Source organism: Bos indicus, chromosome 5 (genome assembly GCF_029378745.1).
Source record: "Bos indicus isolate NIAB-ARS_2022 breed Sahiwal x Tharparkar chromosome 5, NIAB-ARS_B.indTharparkar_mat_pri_1.0, whole genome shotgun sequence".
Classification (NCBI taxonomy): domain Eukaryota; kingdom Metazoa; phylum Chordata; class Mammalia; order Artiodactyla; family Bovidae; genus Bos; species Bos indicus.
The window spans coordinates 114,725,640-114,744,015 of NC_091764.1; the positions used below are offsets into that span (position 1 = coordinate 114,725,640).

Below are 18,376 nucleotides of genomic sequence, written 5' to 3' on the forward strand. Positions count from 1 at the left end.
AGCCCTTCTGTTTAACACAGTCAGCATCTGTCTTGGGGACCCCCATCCCAGCATCGCCTGGAAGGTCTTAGGAAGCTGACAAGAGGTCAGGACCTCCGTGTCACCTTCTTGTGGGACCAATGGGGAAACTGAGGCCTGAGCAGGGGAGGCCTCACCTGGGTCCAGGGAGGTGGTAACAGAGGTGAGGCTCAGCCCAGGCCTCCCAGCCTCCAGCCCAGGCTCTTCCCGGAGCCTCTGGGTACCAGCCCTGTGCCCGGGCCTCGTGCCCCACTGATGTCTGTTGAGAGAGTGAAAGACACGACAGCTTGGGATCTGCTGCGCGATGTGCTGGTCATCTTAGTGATGGTCCTTCCAGAACATTCTGTGGTGGGTTGCCTGGGGGACCTTTGGTGACTCAGTGACCTCACCATCCACCCCTCATCCTTAGTCCTGCATGGGATTCAGGGAACGTGTATGAGCACCTCCCCGTGTAGCCAGCCCTGTGCTAGGTGCAGGGAGGAAGCAGTGGGTTCCAGGGTCAGGACGTCCGGCCGATGGGGGAAGCGGACAAAGCAGCTGACAGAGAGAGCGCAGGCTGGGCAGGGCTGGGTGAAAGCGGGTGATCATGGAAGGCAGCCTGGAGGAAGTGGCACTTGGGCCCGCTGGTGACGGGTGAGTGAAGTTGGAGTTGGCTCAGGAAGAAGGCAGGAAGGGAGTCCTAGGTGGGTGGAACAGCGTGAGCAAATATCAGGAAGCCTTTGGCAGCTCAGAGGTGCATGGTGTGCTGTGCTGCGGGAAGGTGAGGTCGTGGCACCGACGGGGCATGGCCTGGAGGGGGCGCCATAGCCTCGAGTTCTGCATGCATGCTACATACAGGGTCACCAGCTTGGCCCTTGGTGAAGGTCTCAAGGGGCCTTTTGTGAAGTGTTTGGTGGGCGGGTGTGTGTTCTGGCAAGCCGTGACTTCTGGGGAAGTTTCCGCAAAATCTTTCTGGCTATAGGAGGCCTAATTTTTGGGAGAAAGAACACAGAAACCTTTCAACTGTCCTTTGCAGCCTCAAGTCGTATCTGGTCTGCCGTAGCGATTGAAACGAGCATTTAAATAGAAGATGAGGACTGAATGTTCCTGGTTTTAAAACATTTCCCAGGAAAAACAAATGTTTGAAAGTTAAACATTTTGGCTATTAGGAGGAAACAGAAGAAAAATTGCATTTGCCTTTTAAATATGGGCACTCGTGTTGGGTTATAAATCCAGAGCTTCCCACACAGGGCCCGAGCCGGCCAGCCTGCAGCTTGGCAGAGGGGCCACCCTCCCAGGACCGTCTGTCCCACAGTGGGGGTCTGAACACCCAGGTCTGGCCAGGCAGTCTGGATTCCGGTGCTACTCTGTGACCCCAGGCATGTGACCTAACTTCCTTAGGTCTGTTTTCTCATCTCCATCCTCCCAGCTCCCATCTCTGGATTTCCTGGTGACAGAGTGACATGAAAGCGTGAGTCATTCAGTCGTGTCCAGCTCTTTGCGACCCCATGGACTGTAGCCCGCCAGGCTCCTCTGTCCGTGGAAGTCTCCAGGCATGAATACAGAGTGGGTAGCCATTCCCTTCTCCAGGGAGTGTTCCTGACCTAGGGATTGAACCTGGGTCTCCCGTGTTGCAAGCAAATTTTTTACTCTCTGAGCCACCAGGGAAGCCCTGAGAATACTGGATTTCCTGGTAAAGCATGGCATTTCATCCTCCTTCCAGCCCTAAAGACAATGATGACAGCTGCCATCTGGGTTGTATAAATCCTGCCTTTGAGTATTCTGAATTCTGACTTGGTATCTTGGAGGCTGGCTGGCCCCAAGTCTCTGGCGGGACTAGCCCTCCAGAGTTTACTCATTGACAAGAAGAGTAAGGACTCGGTTCTGAGCATACCTTTCAGAAGCAAACCAGCCGATCCAGAGTTCTCCACCCCCACCCACCCCCAGCCCCCAGCCACGCCCTCTCCAAGGTTCTTGTATGCTGTCCTGGTCCCCCCAGGGCCGGGAGCAGACATCGAGGATCAACCGTCTCCCCCAGAGCCCATCTGCCTTATTCACTAACTCATCTTCCACCCCCTTGTCCTGTTTTTAGGGATTTGTGAGTATAAACTTCCTCCTCAGGACAGTAATTTCCAAGTCTGCGAGTCTTACCACCCCTGATTAAAACAACCCCCTGTTTAAGTGCAATACAGGGGCTTTACCTGTCTTCCCCGATTTGATTTTTCTAAGAACTCTGTGAGGAGCCCTGAACATTCCACCTTTATGGGTGAGGATGCTGGGGCTCAGAGAAGTGATGGTTTTCCCTCCAGGCCAGATAGCCAGGAAGCGGAGGTGGGGTCCAGCTTTGCTTTCTAAGGGTACCTAGAAGCATCGAGTGTGAATTGCTGATCACAGTGCCCGGCACAGGGCAGCACAAACCAGCGTCTGTGGGGAGCACAGCCTCTGCGGTGTGCTGTCTCGCTCAGCCCTGCCCTTGTCCCAGGCTCCCATCTTCAGCCTCCCCTGCCCGCTCGTGCTGCACTCAGAATTCCCTTCCTGCATCGCCGGCCCGTGTCCTCCACGCGTGCACGGCAGTGGCATGCGGGTACCCAAGCCATGTGCAGCCCCCATGATGGCTCGAGGCTGGCTCCGCATTCCAGAGTTACTCTAGACCATGTGCCATCCCAAAAAGTCTGCTCACGTGACTCTCCCAGACATCCGCAAGTGTTTAAACACAGAACTGTCAAAGACGCACTAAAAATGCAATCAGAGATCGTTAACGCTGTCTCTTTATTCCAGTCCCCTCTGCTGTTTTCTGCGAGCCGGGGATGTGCGGGTGGGGGAGCCGTAAGGGGGTATTTGTCTGATTGCCGCTGCATTCAGACACACTAAAACTCCACCGGGCTCCATACGCTGCTCCGGGAACAACATAGATTATGGAGAAGCTTGCATGTATCTTGTTGAATTTAACAGATTATGCAGTTGGAAGGCAGTGTTTTCTGTTAAATGAGATGGGGAAGTGTTAGCGAGAAAGAATTGTAACCTTTTGGAGGAAGATTAATCTTGGAAGCGCAAGTAGTGGATTTTGTTCGCATCCCTCTCTGCCCTGAGCCCCGCACACACTTGCTGCTGTGTGCATGCCACGTGTGGGTGTGTGTCTATTTGGACATAGATGGCCAGTGAAAAGTTAAAACGATATGGTCATCTTCCAGTGCTCTGCTGATGAATACCTGATGGGTCTTTTTCACCACCCACAAAGCCATGGCCTGCAAAATGCCAAGATCTCAAGTGAGCTGGCTGAGAAGAAAGGAAGCATTTTGGAAAGACGGGCTGAATGTTACCACACAGAACACAAATGCCTAACAATGCTCACCAGTTCTGAAAAGCCGGGAGGTTTCCATGAGAACTTGCTGCTTCTCCCAGACCTGAGGCTGGGAGACCACCCCCTGGCCCACCCAGCGAGGCCCACCTGGCCCAGGAGCTGAGCAGACCCGCAGGTCCCCATGCCACTCTCCCCGAATGTCCTGTCTTTTGAGTCCCCACCTCACCCTGTGTGTCCTCCTAGAGGCTGGCTGGTGTGACTGCTATTCTGTGTGCCTGAAAAATAAGCCACGCCAGGACAGTTGGAGGAAAAATTTGGAGGAAAGGGAGGGATCCAGCTAGAGAGAGATCAGTTGGTATAAAGGAGGCAGAGCTATCTCAAGATGGGTGGATTGATTTATAAATGCCTCCATCTGTCCGTAATCCTCTCATCTTTGTCCACCCATCGGCTCACTCACCCACCCATCCCTCATCCACCCAGTGATCATCTCCCCCTGAGAAGCAGTGTAGCATGACGGTGCTGATTCAGGGTGACTTCGATGAGGCCGAGCTACAAAGACTAAATGTCCAGTACCCTCTGTGCTTGTGCATCACTTTATTATGGATTTGTGTAACCTTTCTGAGCCTCTGTTTTCCCAATTGTAAAATGGGGATAGTGGCTTAAGTGTCTTTGAAGGTTAAATAGCTGGTGAGTTGCTACATTCAGACAGATGTGCTTGGGGCTGGACCTCCAGCTCAGGAGGATGTGGGGCTGGGAGGTCTCTGTATTCACACACGGATGAGCCCCCTGCCTCCAGGCTGCACGGCACCCATGTTTTAGAGAGACCAGACGGTATTTGAAGGTGTCATGACGGCTTGTTGGGGCTCCTGCCCTCGCCTGGCTTTGTGTACAGGAGCTCGTTCTCCCCTGGGAGGGAAGAAGCCTCAGTCACCTCCTCTGATCCGAGGTGGGAGGAGCCGGAGAGAGCCGACCGTCTCCTGCCCACTCCCCAGTCCCTGGTAGTCGGGAGCTGCGGAAATAAATGAAACTGTACGGTTGGAGTTATTTGCTAATTTGCTTAAGCAACACCCCCAGTCTGAGACATGACATAAATACATTAGTCGGGGAGGCACTTGGGGTGGGACAGATGGGTGATGTGATAGAAACGCAGAGAACCAGCGCTGGAAGGCAGTTGTGGTGGCCGCTGCTCCAGCCGTGACTCCAGTGCAGCGAGGAGCTGGCCCGGTGGCCTTGAAAGAATCTGAGCTGCTGACCCGGAGGTGTGGGGTCAGCTGGACCAGCGCCTAGCATCACTTGCCCTACTCATCTGCTGTGGGACCTCAGCCCCCTGACGTGCGAACCTGGCTCCCCAGTTACGAGACCAGAGGTCACTGAACCTGCCTCGGGAGCACCCAGCCTGTTTCCAAGGGTGGCTGGCCTGACAGCAAGGTCCAGGAAGTGGCGGGTTTCTCTCTGTGATGCCCTCAGGCCCTCTCCCCTCCTCACCGGAAGCCCGAGCATCACTGGAGGTTGGGGGGAGGGGTCTCTGCACCGTGTCACCTGGGGTCCTGGTGGGGCCTTTGATTTCCCGATTTCTGCTGGGACCTGCTTGGGCTGGAAGTGGGTGAAGCCCACATATCTCCTGTCTGCCCCCGAAGCTCTCCTGCGAGGGGAACAAGCATACTGCTCAGCACCCCTGGGCCAGGCCTGGATGACAGATAGGAAGGTGGGTGAGGCAGGAGGCAGAGGGGCCTTACGGAGCTCAGAGCGTGGTCTTGTTGGCAGCCGAGGGGCAGAGGCCAGGTCTGTCCCCTTCTTGTCTCCAGGGACTGTGGCCAGGCCATAAGCCCCAGTGCCTTAAAATGAGTGCAGCGGGCCCAAGTGTCAGTGGTAGAGACAGGTTGGGACTGCGCCAAACTGACCTCTGCTTCTTGCCTGAAGGAGGCATAGGTACCTAGCACTTGCCTGGGCCAAGACTGTGAGATTTAAAATGGATCGATTTCTAGAAAACAGAAAGAATGACATTTTACTGAGAGTTTCTCTAATTTTTAACGTTGGTGACAAATTGAAATTTTAAAAAGACAAGAAAGTTTTTTTTTCGCCAAACAATATGTCAGTGGGCAGGGCTGGCCTGCGGGCTTCTAGTTGCAAACTCTGGCCCAGGGAAGCCGACTCTGTTTTGAACCTCAAAAGCCTTTTTGTGTTTCCATTCATTGGCTTGCCTGATCCCAGAACAGTCTTGTGAGGTAGACATTTTTCTTCCCATATCATGGGTGAGGAAACAGAGGTCCGTTTAACAGAGGAGGTTAAGTCACATGGCTCGTTACTGTCTGAGCCCCAGCTGTCAGCCCTTAGAGCCCCCATGCCTGTCACTGGACAACCTCCCTGAGTTGACAAACACCAGAGAAGAGAGAATGCTATTTTTCTCCAACCTGTAGAGAAGTCTGGGGACTTCCTAGCAGTCCAGTGGTTAAGACTCTGCCTTCCGGTTCAATCCCTGGTCTGAGAACTAAGATCCCACATGCTGTGCAGTTTGGCCCAAAAAAAGAGATGTCTTTTTTTTGAGGGGGAGTGGGGTGACTGTGAGGCAGTGATGAACAGACCAAGTGTCAGGAGAACCACTCACTGTGTAGCCCCCCGGTGAAGGGGCCTGAGACGGGCAGGCAGGGACCTGGGAGCAGGGTCTCCTTCCCGGGAGGAATTGGCCCGGACAGAAGAACCGGAGACAGAGAAGTCCTGAGAATGAGGCAGGGCCCCTGCAGCTCAGAGGCCCAGCAGGAAGCTGCCCAGCCCCCTCCCGCTGGTCTGGGGGAGCTTCAGTCGGCCGCCCAGCAGAAATGGGGGCAGGGAGACCTCAGGGTTGGTGATCAGAGGGCACCTGTCTGGAGGGAGGGTCACCTCTGCCAGGGCTCCCAGGGGCTCTTGCCTGCCCCCCTTCCCCCAACTGCCCTGTGGCCTCCGGAAGCCAACAGCAGTGCCCCCGCTGTGTGTGTGTGTGTGTGTGTGTGTGTTGGCTCTGCAGGCAGCCTGCCCTACGAGTACAAGATCGTGATCGCTGGCAACCACGAGCTGACCTTCGACCAGGAGTTCATGGCCGACCTCATCAAGCAGGACTTCTACTACTTCCCGTCCGTGTCGAAGCTGAAGCCTGAGAACTACGAGAATGTGCAGTCGCTGCTGACCAACTGCATCTACCTGCAGGACTCGGAGGTCACCGTGCGGGGCTTCCGGATCTACGGCTCCCCGTGGTGAGTGTGAGGACGCCATCCTGACCGCTGGTGATGGTGAAGCTATGTGAGAGTAGGGGGGATGGTGGAGCTGAGACTGAGGGCTCAGAGGGAGTTGGTGCTGGGAGAAACCATGGAGAGACTTGGGGCCAGCTGTCCCCTCACGCCGCGTGACCCTGGGCAGGTCACTGCCACTCTCTGAGCCTTGGTTTCCCCATATCTGACAGATAATTAGATATGCTATACTGGCTCACATTTAAACAGGAACTATTATTACCTTCATTTTCCAAGTGAGGAAACAGGGGCACAGAGAGGGTGAGGGTCTTGCTGAAAGTCACACAGCTAGGAATGGGCAGAGCTGAGATTAAACCCAGGCAGGTGGTTCCAGAATCCCTGCTTTTAACCATCATCCTATACGCCAGGATCTCCCTATTGTCTGTCCCTCTGACACATGGAAGATGCTTGGGTGGAGGTAATGACTGATTAGCCAGACTGAGATGAGGCAGTCAGAATTTCCATGGAGGACCAAAGGCCTGGTTTACTGTCCTGGGGACAGCAGTTGTTTAAATCACCAGCATGCATCAAGACTTTGTTCCCTGTTGGAGACACAGAGCAATCAGGCCTTATCCTTAGGTTCACCTGGATGAGTGGGCATCAGGGTGAGAACAGGTCATGACTGGTCTCTGTGATGGTCAGTGTGTCCATAGTAACTCAAGTGATGGTGATGGTGGTGATGATAGTGATGGTGAAGATAATGATGATGGTGATGATGGTGATGGTGGTCATGGTGATAATGGCAGTGATGGTGAAGGTGATGGTGGTGGTGATGATGGTGATAATGGTGGTGGTGGTGAAGGTAATGATGATGGTGGTGATGATGGCGATGGTGATGATGGTGGTGATGATGGTGATGGTGGTGATGGTGGTGGTGAAGGTGATGGTGGTGATAGTGCTGGTGAAGGTGATGGTGGTGGTGGTGATGGTGGTAGTGAAGGTGGTGGTGGTGATGGTGATAATGGTGGTGGTGGTGAAGGTAATGATGATGGTGGTGATGATGGTGATGGTGGTGGTAGTGATAGTGAAGGTGGTGGTGAAGGTGATGATGGCGATGGTGGTGATGATGGTGCTGGTGCTGGTGAAGGTGGTGGTGATGGTGATGGTGGTGATGGTGAAGGTGGTGGTGAAGGTGGTGGTGATGGTGGTGGTGGTGGTGAAGGTGATGGTGGTGGTAGTGATAGTGAAGGTGGTGGTGAAAGTGATGATGGTGGTGATGATGGTGCTGGTGCTGGTGCTGGTGTTGGTGAAGGTGGTGGTGATGGTGTTGGTGAAGGTGTTGGTGATAATGGAGGTGGTGGTGATGGCGCTGGTGCTGGTGAAGGTCATGGTGATGATGGAGGTGGTGGTGATGGTGAACGTGATGGTGGTGATGATGGTGATGATGGTGATGGTGCTGGTGAAGGTGATGGTGAAGGTGATGATGGTGGTGGCGATGGTGGTGATGATGGTGCTGGTGCTGATGATGGTGAAGGTGATGGTGGTGATAGTGGTAGTGATAATGGAGGTGGTGGTGATGGTGCTGGTGAAGGTGATGGTGGTGGTGATGATGGTGATGGTGACGGTGGTGATTATGGTGATGGTGCTGGTGCTGGTGAAGGTGATGGTGGTGGTGGTGGTGATGATGGAGGTGGTGGTGATGGTGAACATGATGGTGGTGATGATGATGGTGATGGTGCTGGTGAAGATGGTGATGGTCCCGGTGATGGTGATGGTGGTGGTGATGGTGAAGGTGATGGTGATGGTCCTGGTGATGGTGCTGGTGCTGGTGAAGGTGATGGTGATGGTCCTGGTGAAGGTGATGGTGGTGGTGCTGGTGAAGGTGATGGTGATGGTGTGGTGGTGGTGGTGATGATGGAGGTGGTGGTGATGGTGAATGTGATGGTGGTGATGATGGTGGTGGTGGTAGTGATGGTGGTGGTGATGGTGGTGGTGAAGGTGATGGTGGTGGTGGTGGTGATGGTGAAGGTGATTGTGATGATGGCAGTGGTGGTGATGGTGAAGGTGATGGCGGTGATAGTGATGGTCCTGGTGAAGGTGATGGTTATGGTGAAGGTGATGATGGTGATGGCGATGGTGCTGGTGCTGGTGCTGGTGAAGGTGCTGGTGATGGTGATGGTGGTGGTGATAATGGCAGTGGGGGTGATGGTGAAGGTGATGGTTATGGTGAAGGTGATGTTGGTGATGATGATGGTGTTAAGATTACAATAATGGTGATGATGACAACAAACCATCCCTGGGCGATTACAGTCAGCTGGGCCCTGGGCTTAAGTCTTCATAAGAACTGTCTCTAATACTTGACCCCTGTGAGGACTCCTTTATTGTCCCTGTTCTACAGGTGGACAGACTGACTGGCCCTTGGAGGCCCAGCTGGCAGTGGCCACAAGATGCCAAGTACTGGCAGGGGGAGGAGGATACAAGGAAGGAGAGACCTCAGGGGCTTGAAAGAGTGGCTTGATCATGGAAGGGTCCCTGGAGGGGATGGTGTGACCAGAGCCACATAGGAGGAGAGGGGCATTCCCAGGCATGGAGGGTGACAGGGCCTGAGGCTGTGCAATCAGCCAGAGCAGCACACTTAGGGAGCTGATGGGCGATCCAGGGGACACGGGGTCTGTCCGGGTGCAGAGTCTTCAGGGAGAGCAGCTGCCAACTGAGAGTAGCCAGGAAGCCTGGGCTGCCCCCACTGATGCAGCAGGTGACCCCTGCTGCCTGGATGCTGCGGGTGGGTTTAGGACATGGTCCCACCCTGCCAAGGCTCCCTCAAGGGGCAGGGGTGAGATGCCGGGCTGTCCTTGAGCCCCTAGAGGTGCCTGCGTTCACCTCCCCAGTCCTCATCATGTACAGGGTCTCCACAAACCCTCCTGGGAGCCTATGGGATCCCAGACAAGGTCTGGTATGGCACTCAGGTGTGATGAGCTCGGGGCCAAGGCTGGGAGACGAGGTGGCCGAGTCAGGCCGTGAGAGCTCAGACCAGAAGGGGAGGTGTGTTTAGGCTAAAAAGCAGAAGGAGGTGGTTGTCGGAGGAGGAACTGGGGTAAATGGAGGCCTGGAGGTGATGGGAGGACCGGAGTGTGAGGTGCAGGTGGGGAGGCGGGGAGATGAGGGTCAAGGGTCCGGAGGGTCAGGTGTCAGCCCGGGGACTCTGGGCTGGATCTCTTTGCCCAGTGGTCTCCCACAGCCTGTCTTCTCTGCACACTCACATACCCATACACAAACACACAACATTTTTTTTTTTAAACTTGTATTCCTTAGAAGTTAACAGCATGGCTTTGGGACCAAACTGCCTGGGCTCAACTCTTGGCCTCACTTCCTATGGGCTGTGTGACCCTGGGCGAGTCGCTTAACCTCTCCTTGCCTCTGCAAAATGGGAATAACGGGCACCTCCCATGGAGAGTGGTTGTAAAGCTGTCAGGAGGGTTCAGCTGAGCCGAGTGGCTGCACCAAGCTTTCCATGGACAGAGAGACCATTCTTGTTCTTTGCTGTGTGGAGCCGCTCCCCCCTTCCCCTCCTGCCCCCTCCCCAGAGCCCAGCGTGTGGGATGGAGCACGGCAGGGCCAGGGGGCAGCAGGCGTCACTCAGTGTCCTTCCTGTCCCACCCAGAGCAGTTCGATGCAGCCCCACAGCTGGGCTCCAAAGAACCCCTTTAACAGCCAGCTCCCCAGGCTCCTGGCCAGGCTGCCAGGCCAGCCCTGTGGCCTCTCTGCCAGCTCGAGGCTACGTGCTAGAGCTGCTGAGGCCTGGATGAGGCTGCTGTCGCCTTGCTGGGGTCCGGCTGCAGCATGCTCCAGCTGCCCCTGGTCTCTGCTTTGCCTTTTGTGACCCCAGAACCAGCAGCTGTGGACCTCAAGTTGCAGGTCCCCTGGAGCCTGAAAGGGGTGAGCATCTTCTCCTTGACCCTTACCTTTCTTCCTAGCTGGGTGCACACCTCCCTCCACCCCATGCCTTGGCGGGCCCAGCCCCAGGCTGCGGGAGTGGGAGGGGCTGCAGGACAGAGAAGGGACCTCGCGCAGGGCTTGGTGAGATCCAGGAGGGCTCCCTGTGGGAGGGGGTATTTGAAGGAGGCATGGTGTTTCTGTAGTGGCATCACTGACTCAATGGACATGAGTTTGAGTAACTCTGGGAGTTGGTGATGGACAGGGAGGCCTGGCGTGCTGCAGTCCACGGGGTCACAGAGAGTCAGACACGACTGAGCAACTGAACGGAACTGAATTGGTGTTTCTGTGGGCTGAGGAGGTGGGAAGGAGCCACTGTTACGTGCTGGGCCCTGTCAGACTCTTCTTGGGCTGCTGTTGGTTCATAGCCCTTGACACAGACAGAGGGCTAAAGGGCATCTCATCTGCATTCCAAGACGCAGGCCAGGAGCTGGCATTCCATGCAGCAACCCCAGGTTCCCTTGGGCCCTGTCTGGGGCTGGGAGCAGGAGAGATGTGGGCTCCTGTGCTGGGGAAGTCTCCCTGAGTTTCTTTGCGTGAACCAGTTGTTTGCATCTGCTTTCCGGCATCATGGAGTTAATCCTGACTTCCTGCTGCCGCCTTACCCCCCTGGGACTTGTGTGCCTGGGAAGGCGGGCCCCTGCCACCATGCCCGCTGGCATCTCAGCTACAGTCGTGGTTGGGCAGTGGAGTGGTGAGCGAAGGGCTGTTCAAACTGCGGCTTATCACCACTTCTTCGCTGTGTGACTCTGGGCAAGTACCTTAGCCTCTCTGGTCCATCTGTCTAGGAAAATGATCCTAACTCCCTTATAGGGAGGCTGTGAGGTCTGTGCGGACCCGTCCAGATGGAGGCTATGCCCAGAGTGAGGCCTTGAAGGTTGATTGTGTTTATTACTGCTGCGGTGGAGACCAGGACAGAGGGAGCTGTGTTCCTGCTAGTACTTCAGCAGCCCCCAGGGGAGGGCCAGGCTTGCAATCACTTCATTTAATGCAAGGGCAGGTAGAGGCCCAGGTGAGGATGCAGCTTGCCCAGGCCCCCGGTGGGTGGTTCTCCTGACTCTCTGTCTGCTCCATGTTGGAGGCCCCTTTATGAAGACCTACTGTGCGCCAGGCATGGAACAACATGCTCTTCGTGTGTTCCTGGGTTCTCTGAACAGCCTCAGGACGCACCTCACACCTGCCTTGTTGGCCCGTGCGAACACTGAGATCTGGGGATCAGAGTGACGTTCTCATGATCAGTTCATTCATTGATCAGGTGATTGCCCTGGGGGTGTGCCATGAGCCAGGCACACACAGCTCCTGCAGTCACAGGCTTTTCATGCTCGTGGGAGGCATGTCAACCACCAACTCCTTGATTCAACAAAAATCGCGAGGAGCTCTAGGGGCTGGGGTTGGGGAAGGCTCCCCACGGGAGAGCCATAGGTACAGGCAGCTCTGTACCTATGTGGCAGGGTGTGGCAGGCAGAGGGAACAGCCCTGGTGAGGGCCAGACAGAGGGCCGTGGGCACACGGGGGTGGAGTGTGGCTTCCAGGGTCTCGGAGAGAGCAGACGCCAGAGGCTGGGCCGTCGGGTGGGCTGGCGGCTGCCGTGGTGGGTGGTGGCCTCCCCCTGGGCTCCCGGTACTCTCTGCCTGTAGCCAGTGTCCTGAGCCCCTGGGGACCTGGCACGTTACATCCAAGGCCTGGAAGGGACACTCGTGTGCTCGTGTGTGCTGGGCTGGTGCTTAGTCACGCTTGTACCTTGGGCCCAGACACACAGGGCCATCCCCACTGTCCCGACTCTCACTCCTCGTCTGACCTCAGCATGTCGCGTCTCTGAGCCTCTGTCTCCCTTCTGAGCGAGGGGGCCATAGCATCTTCTCTGTGCCGCCCTGGGTGAAGCGCACGGTGGAGGGGCAGTGAGCAGTCCCCAGAGGGGGTTCCCGGCCAGAGAGCCTCGTGGCCTGGTGGCTGACTCTGCCTGATTCGAGGGCAGGGGGTCTGTGTGCCGCCCCCTCCAACTGTCTGTCGAGGGAGAGGCAGGGTGAGCTCGCCCCCAGTGCCAGCCACCTGGGCACAGGCCGCTTGGAGGGGGCAGACAGCAAAGCTGATGGTGATTATTATTAAATTCAGATGTTCCGGGTTTTCCTTTTCTTTTTCCTGTGCCCTTAACATATTGACTACCATGTGGAAGACAGGTGACTTTAGCAGCATCATAACACCAGCAGGCAGGGATCAGGGATCAAATAAACTGGTAGCCCTGAGTAGCCTAATATCGATGGCATCTGGGGTGTGTGGGCAAAGCTGCCTGGGGCTGAGGGGCAGACCTAGTCTGTGTTGTCCGAGGAGGCAGATCAGGGACAAGAGGCAGTCTCATCAGTGTGGGAAATCTATCCCACAGGTGGGAGCCCAGAGGAGAGGCAGTGTGGCTTTGCTGAGTGGTGAGCTGCCTGCTACAAGGGGCATGCAAGCAGAGATACACTGTGGTTGGGCCTGGTGTCCTCCCAACCTCTCCCCTTCCTAGAGGGCCACCATTTCTCTGCCTGAGGCTGATGTAGGTGGAGGGATGTAGGTGGAGGGATGCACCCTGTAGGTGGAGAGATGCACCAGCCAGCTCTCGGGGAGGTCCTTTTGGTGCTGGACTTGGGAGGTCAGGAGTGGGACCGGGCTGGCCTTGATATTGAGAACTCACCGAAGTCAGCCGGGAGGAGGAAGCAGACAGAAAACTCACAGTTATCACGACTGGCCTTTCCTTTAAGGACGACCAACCGGAGATGCTCTGCTTGGGAGACCAGTGGGTCAGACCTGAGCAGTTCCACTTCTTGTCCGACGCACACTTGGAGGCCCACAGTGGCCGTCGGGTGCCTGGCCCCCTGCGGGGGAGAGGGCCCAAGAATGGATCCAGCCTGGCTCTTCCCCCCACGACAGGGCACCATTAGCAACCCCACTTTGCAGGATGGTCAGAGGCAGAGAGAGAAAAATGTTTTAATCTGAGTATGCCCTCTGCAATATTTTAAATGTCAAAAATGGAAGTGTTTTTGCTCAGTCATGTCTGACTCTTTGAGACTCTGTGGACTGTAGCACACCTGGCTCCTCTGTCTGTGGGATTTCCCAGGCAAGGATACTGGAGTGGGTAGCCATGCCCTTCTCCAGGGGATCTTCCAGACCCAGGAAACGAACCCAGGTCTCCTGCATTGCAGGCAGGTTCTTTACCATCTGAGCCACCAAAATGTACTTACACTAAAAAAAAAAAAACTATATATTGTTTGCCTGAAATTCAATTTAATGGGGAGATCGTCTGGCCACCCTAATCCTGAGATAGCTGGGTTCTGCTTGCTTTTTGAATGTTGTAAAAATGGGCTCATGTGCTGTACCATGCCTGCTTTTTTGAGTCAATGTTATATTTTTAAGATTCCTCCAGGCCATCACGTGCAGCTGTGCTTGGGTCTTTTTTCCTTGCTCTGTAGGATTTCACCGTATGAATATTTCATGACTTATTTATCCATTCTACAAATAGGCCCATTATAAATAATATTACTGTGAACATCCTACATGTATCTTGGTGCACAGAGAGAGATACTCTTGAATGAGGATGCCCCCCCAACACACACCTAGGAATGGGGTGGTCAGGAGAGCCTCCGCATAGCTCTTCAGTGGAGGCCAAGAGGCACAGTCACTTGTCCCGCCCCTCTGCAAGCACTTTGTGCGACTTGTAAGTTGTGCCCATCTGGCGGCTGGGTTGGTATCACTATGTGGTCTTCACTTGCGTTCCCTTGATGACCTGTGAGGCTGAGAATCTTGGCCACTTAGCTTTCTTCTTTTGTGATGGGCTCAGGTCTTCTGCCCGTTTAAAAACCCCATGGACCATGGCCTGCCAGGCTCCTCTGCCCATGGGATTCTCCAGGCAAGAATGCAGGAGTGGGCTGCCACGACCAGAAGGTCTTCATTTTGGTGCAAAGTGAAGTCGCTCAGTCGTGTCTGACTCTTTGCGACCCCACGGACTGTAACGTAGCAGGCTCCTCCGTCCATAGAATTTTCCAGGCAAGAGTACTGGAGTGGGTGGCCATTTCCTTCCCAGGGGATCTTCCCGACCCAGGGATCGAACCTGGGCCTCCTGCATTGCAGGCAGACGCTCTACCATCTGAGCCACCTGGGGAGCAGCCTAAGCAGTCACAGGTCTGTGTTTTTCTTTGTGGCTAGCGCTTTCTGTGTCCTATTTAAGAAAGCCCTCCCTTGAAGTCATCAATGTGTTTCCACATCATCTGAGATCTTCACGGTTTAGCCTTTTCTGTTTAGGTGTTAGCTCCACTGGCCGTGATCGCGCTGATGGCGTGAGGTAGGGATCCCATTTGGGGATTTTCCGCGTGGCCTGGCACGCATATGGAGTTCGTCCTTCCCGGCTGCTCCATGTTGCCCTTCTCACCCGACAGGCGGGGAGCTGTGTCCGGGCTGTCTCCAGCCCCTTCAGTCCACTTGGCTCCAGGACCACACTGTCTTAATTACCCTGGCAACCGATTTCTTTCAAGTCTCTTTTCCTGACCAGAATAATTGAAGCTCCAGGAAAGCAGGGACCTGTCTTCCGGGGGGCAGGACGGGGTGGTGTCATATCACCACATCCTCCGTCCAGCCCAGTATGGGAGGGATGAAGGTCTCCCAGGGAGCCACAGGCTTGTGTGGCCACCCTCCCAGGGCACCGTGACTTTCTAGAAGTCATGTCTGGTCTCCTCAGATGCAGACTGGGCATTGGGCACTGAGCCTTGGCCCAGAGCAGCTGAGAGGAAGGGAGCGGGAACCAAGCGCAGAAGAAGAGGAAGAGCTCAGCTGTTACAAAATCCTAAGTGTTAGAAAAAAAAAATTCCGTATACATACCGTATTCATTTATGGGTTTTGGATGCATTTTTTGTTCTCATTTAACTGAAAACGGCCTTGATTTTTTTTTTTTAAGGAGTGAGAGAGGGAGTGAAGTTGGCACGCAGCTAGTCCATCTGGTCTAATTACGTCTGGTATTTTGAAAGAAGGCATCTACACCAGCTGAGACAGGAAACTTTGAGAAGTGGCGGCCGGGCCACTGCTGGGCGTCTGGGCTGGGATCCTGCTCGGTGGCTTGGAGGCCTGGCTGCCTGCGGGCAGGGCAGGGCCTGGGGGCAGCTGAAGGCTGAGGGTCCAGCGCTCTGTAAACCGCCAGCATGAGCGGTGACCTCGGGTCAGGTCTTGGCTTCTGGGAAATGACAGCGGGCAGTCCCCTTGTGCAGGGGTGTTCTTAGGAGTCAGGTCTTTGGCGTAAGATGCTTGGCACACACAGGAGTCCCACCCACCCCCAAACCTTTCCAGCTACGGCCTCGACTGCCCAGAATGGGGGCTGGGGGAGGTTGTCTACCTACAGCCTGTGTGGTCCTGGGCGAGGTGGTGGTGGACTCCAGTCTGAGCTCCCGCTTCTCTGTGTGCACGGAGCAGGCCCGGTACAGGGTGGGGTGGGCAGACAGGAACTCAGCTGCCAGGGAATTTAAAGCCTGTGCCCCGAAGCTGCTGATGAGACAATAACATAGTTACTGTTCATACCACTGAGTTGACCAGAGGCTCTATACCTGTAGCTGCTCCAGCGGCTCAAGCCTTTACCACCAGGAGGAGGTCTGACCCTTGTCCCCATTATATAGCTGAGAAGACTGAGGCCCACGAGGTGAAGTGACTGGCTGAAGGTCCCACAGTAACTGAGAGTCCCACTGGGCCTGCCCAGAACTGAGGACAGAGAGGTCGCTAAAATAAAATGCTTTCTAAAAGACTTGATGAAATACATCTTTTAGAGAAAAAAGAATAGAGGATGAAATTATGAGCTCCTAACTTTTCCCATGCTTCTCAGCACCTCTTACCAACATGTGGTCAGTCCTGGGAAGGCTGGGTCAGTGGGGCAGGATCCTGGGTGGGGCTGGGACCTGAGGCAGCCCGCACTGACCCTGCGGGCCAGAGGCCGGTGGGCGACCACAGTGAGGCCAGCGTGGACTGCTGCGCCCCTGGCTGGGCTCCTGACCCTTGGTCCTCCTGGCTCGGAGTGAGGAGTGGCTGGGTCTGGGACTCGACTCCAACCACCTACAACCCTTTGCTCTTTTGCTATTAAGAAAATCTTTTAAATCTTAAAAAAAATACTGATTTTTCAGGCTCTGCAGTAATTCTCCAAGCTGTTTGGGGTGTTGTAATTTGAGGTTGCCTGCTTTTGTTCTGGCTTCCCAGGCAGCTCAGCTGTTAAGAATCCACCTGCAATGCAGAAGATGTGGGTTCTATCCTTGGGTTGGGAAGATCCCCTGGAGGAGGGCATGGCAACCCACTCCAGTATTCTTGCCGGGAGAATCCCATGGACAGAGGAGCCTGGTTGGGCTACAGTCCACGGGGTCACAAAGAGTCGGACACGACTGGGCAACTGAGCGAACGAGCACGCTTATGTTCTGCAAGGCTGTATCAGGGGGTCCTGGGAAGCCTGACTTGGGGGTGCCCGCAGAGAGGATGTCTGCAACAGCCTGTGGGTGCACATAGCCAGGGACTGCTTTCCAGTCCTTTCCTGGCCTAGAGTTTTGGTGGCCTGCAGGTTCACCACCTGCGGAAGCCTGGGTCGGGGGTCCAGGGGAAGCATCCTCTCCCTGGTGGGGGCATCTGCTTTTCCCAGAAGCCTTCTCAGGGCCAGCTTTGCGGTCACAGCACGGCCGTGAAGACCCACATTCCCGGCTTCAGAGGCTGGAGGTCCTGGGGCATTTAAGCCATGCTTGTTACACTCCACCCTGCGTTTCTAGACGGTTTCAGCATGGGCCGTGGGCGTGGTCTGTTGAGACAAGAGAGGCCAAGGCTCTTAGTCCCCTTCGGTACCTGCAACCCTCATTCCGCAGACTTCCCAAGAGCTGCTCCACAGTTCCCTCACTCTGCCAGGCACTCCCCACAGGACAAGGCAGGACTGTTCTTATCCCTGTTTTGGGGGGGAGGGTGAGGCCAGGCGTGGGGGAGGCAAGTGACAGGTCCAGGATCTCAGCCATAGGAAGGACCTGGACTTGGGTGACTCCGGGGGTCGCCAGCCCTGACCTGCTTCATCAGCTGTGGTTTCCCAGCCTGTCCCCTGGCACATCCTTCCTGTAGCCCCTGTTAGGCTGCTGAACCAGTCGGGGCTGGCCTTCGGGGTCCCAGGTTCCTGGCCCCATCAGTGGTGCTTCAGAGCCCTGTCCCAGGGCCCTGCCCGGGTGCCCCGAGTGAGGCCCCTGGAGCTGCTGGTTGGAGCATCGCAGAATCTTGGTTCATCCCTCTTTCCCCTGCCTGGAGCCCAAATCAAATTTGGAACAGCCCATGTCTGTTCAAGGGAAGCTGGGAAGCCTGCCTCTCAGGCTGACCACAAGCCCCACCTGAGCTGTGGTGCCCCGAGTGCCCCCTTGGCCAGTCCTGTGATGGCAACATGACAGACTTGGGAGGGTCCCCCAGGGACGAGCAGTGTCCTCCACCAGCGATCAGTTCCCTCTCCTTCCTCCGCTGGAACTTACACTTGTCATATACACCACTGGCGGTTGATGAGTTTTTTTAGAATAATTTTTATGTATTTGGCTGTGCTGGGTATTTGTTGCTGCGTGGGCTTTTCTCTGGTTGCAGAGAGCAGGGTGCACGGACTCTGGGGTGCACGGATCAGTAGTTGTGGCATGTGGCTTGTGAGCTCTAGAGCACAGGCTCAGTAGCTGTGATGCAGGGGCTTGGTTGCTCTGGGGCATGTGGGGTCTTCCTGGCTCAGGGATTAAACCTGTGTCTCCTGCGTTGACAGGCAGAGTCTTTGCCACCAGGGAGGTCCTGATCGACAAGTTTGGCTGGAGGAAGAAATTCCTCACCTTCTGACCCCACGCTGTGCTGCCTCTGGGTGCATGCACACACATGCACACACTAACAC

General features: G+C 55.4%; 1 protein-coding gene and 1 non-coding gene across 2 annotated transcripts in view; one reads left to right on the plus strand and one right to left on the minus strand.

Moving 5' to 3' along the window:
* Positions 1-18,376, plus strand: part of MPPED1 (metallophosphoesterase domain containing 1) — an 82,767-nt gene that overhangs the window by 47,333 nt on the left and 17,058 nt on the right. The window contains exon 4 of the mRNA XM_070790539.1: positions 6,300-6,525. Coding sequence (XP_070646640.1) covers positions 6,300-6,525 — 226 coding nt within the window. The remainder of the gene's footprint in view (positions 1-6,299; positions 6,526-18,376) is intronic.
* Positions 14,555-14,627, minus strand: TRNAC-GCA (transfer RNA cysteine (anticodon GCA)). Its single transcript has one exon. It is a non-coding gene; the product is annotated as a tRNA-Cys (tRNA).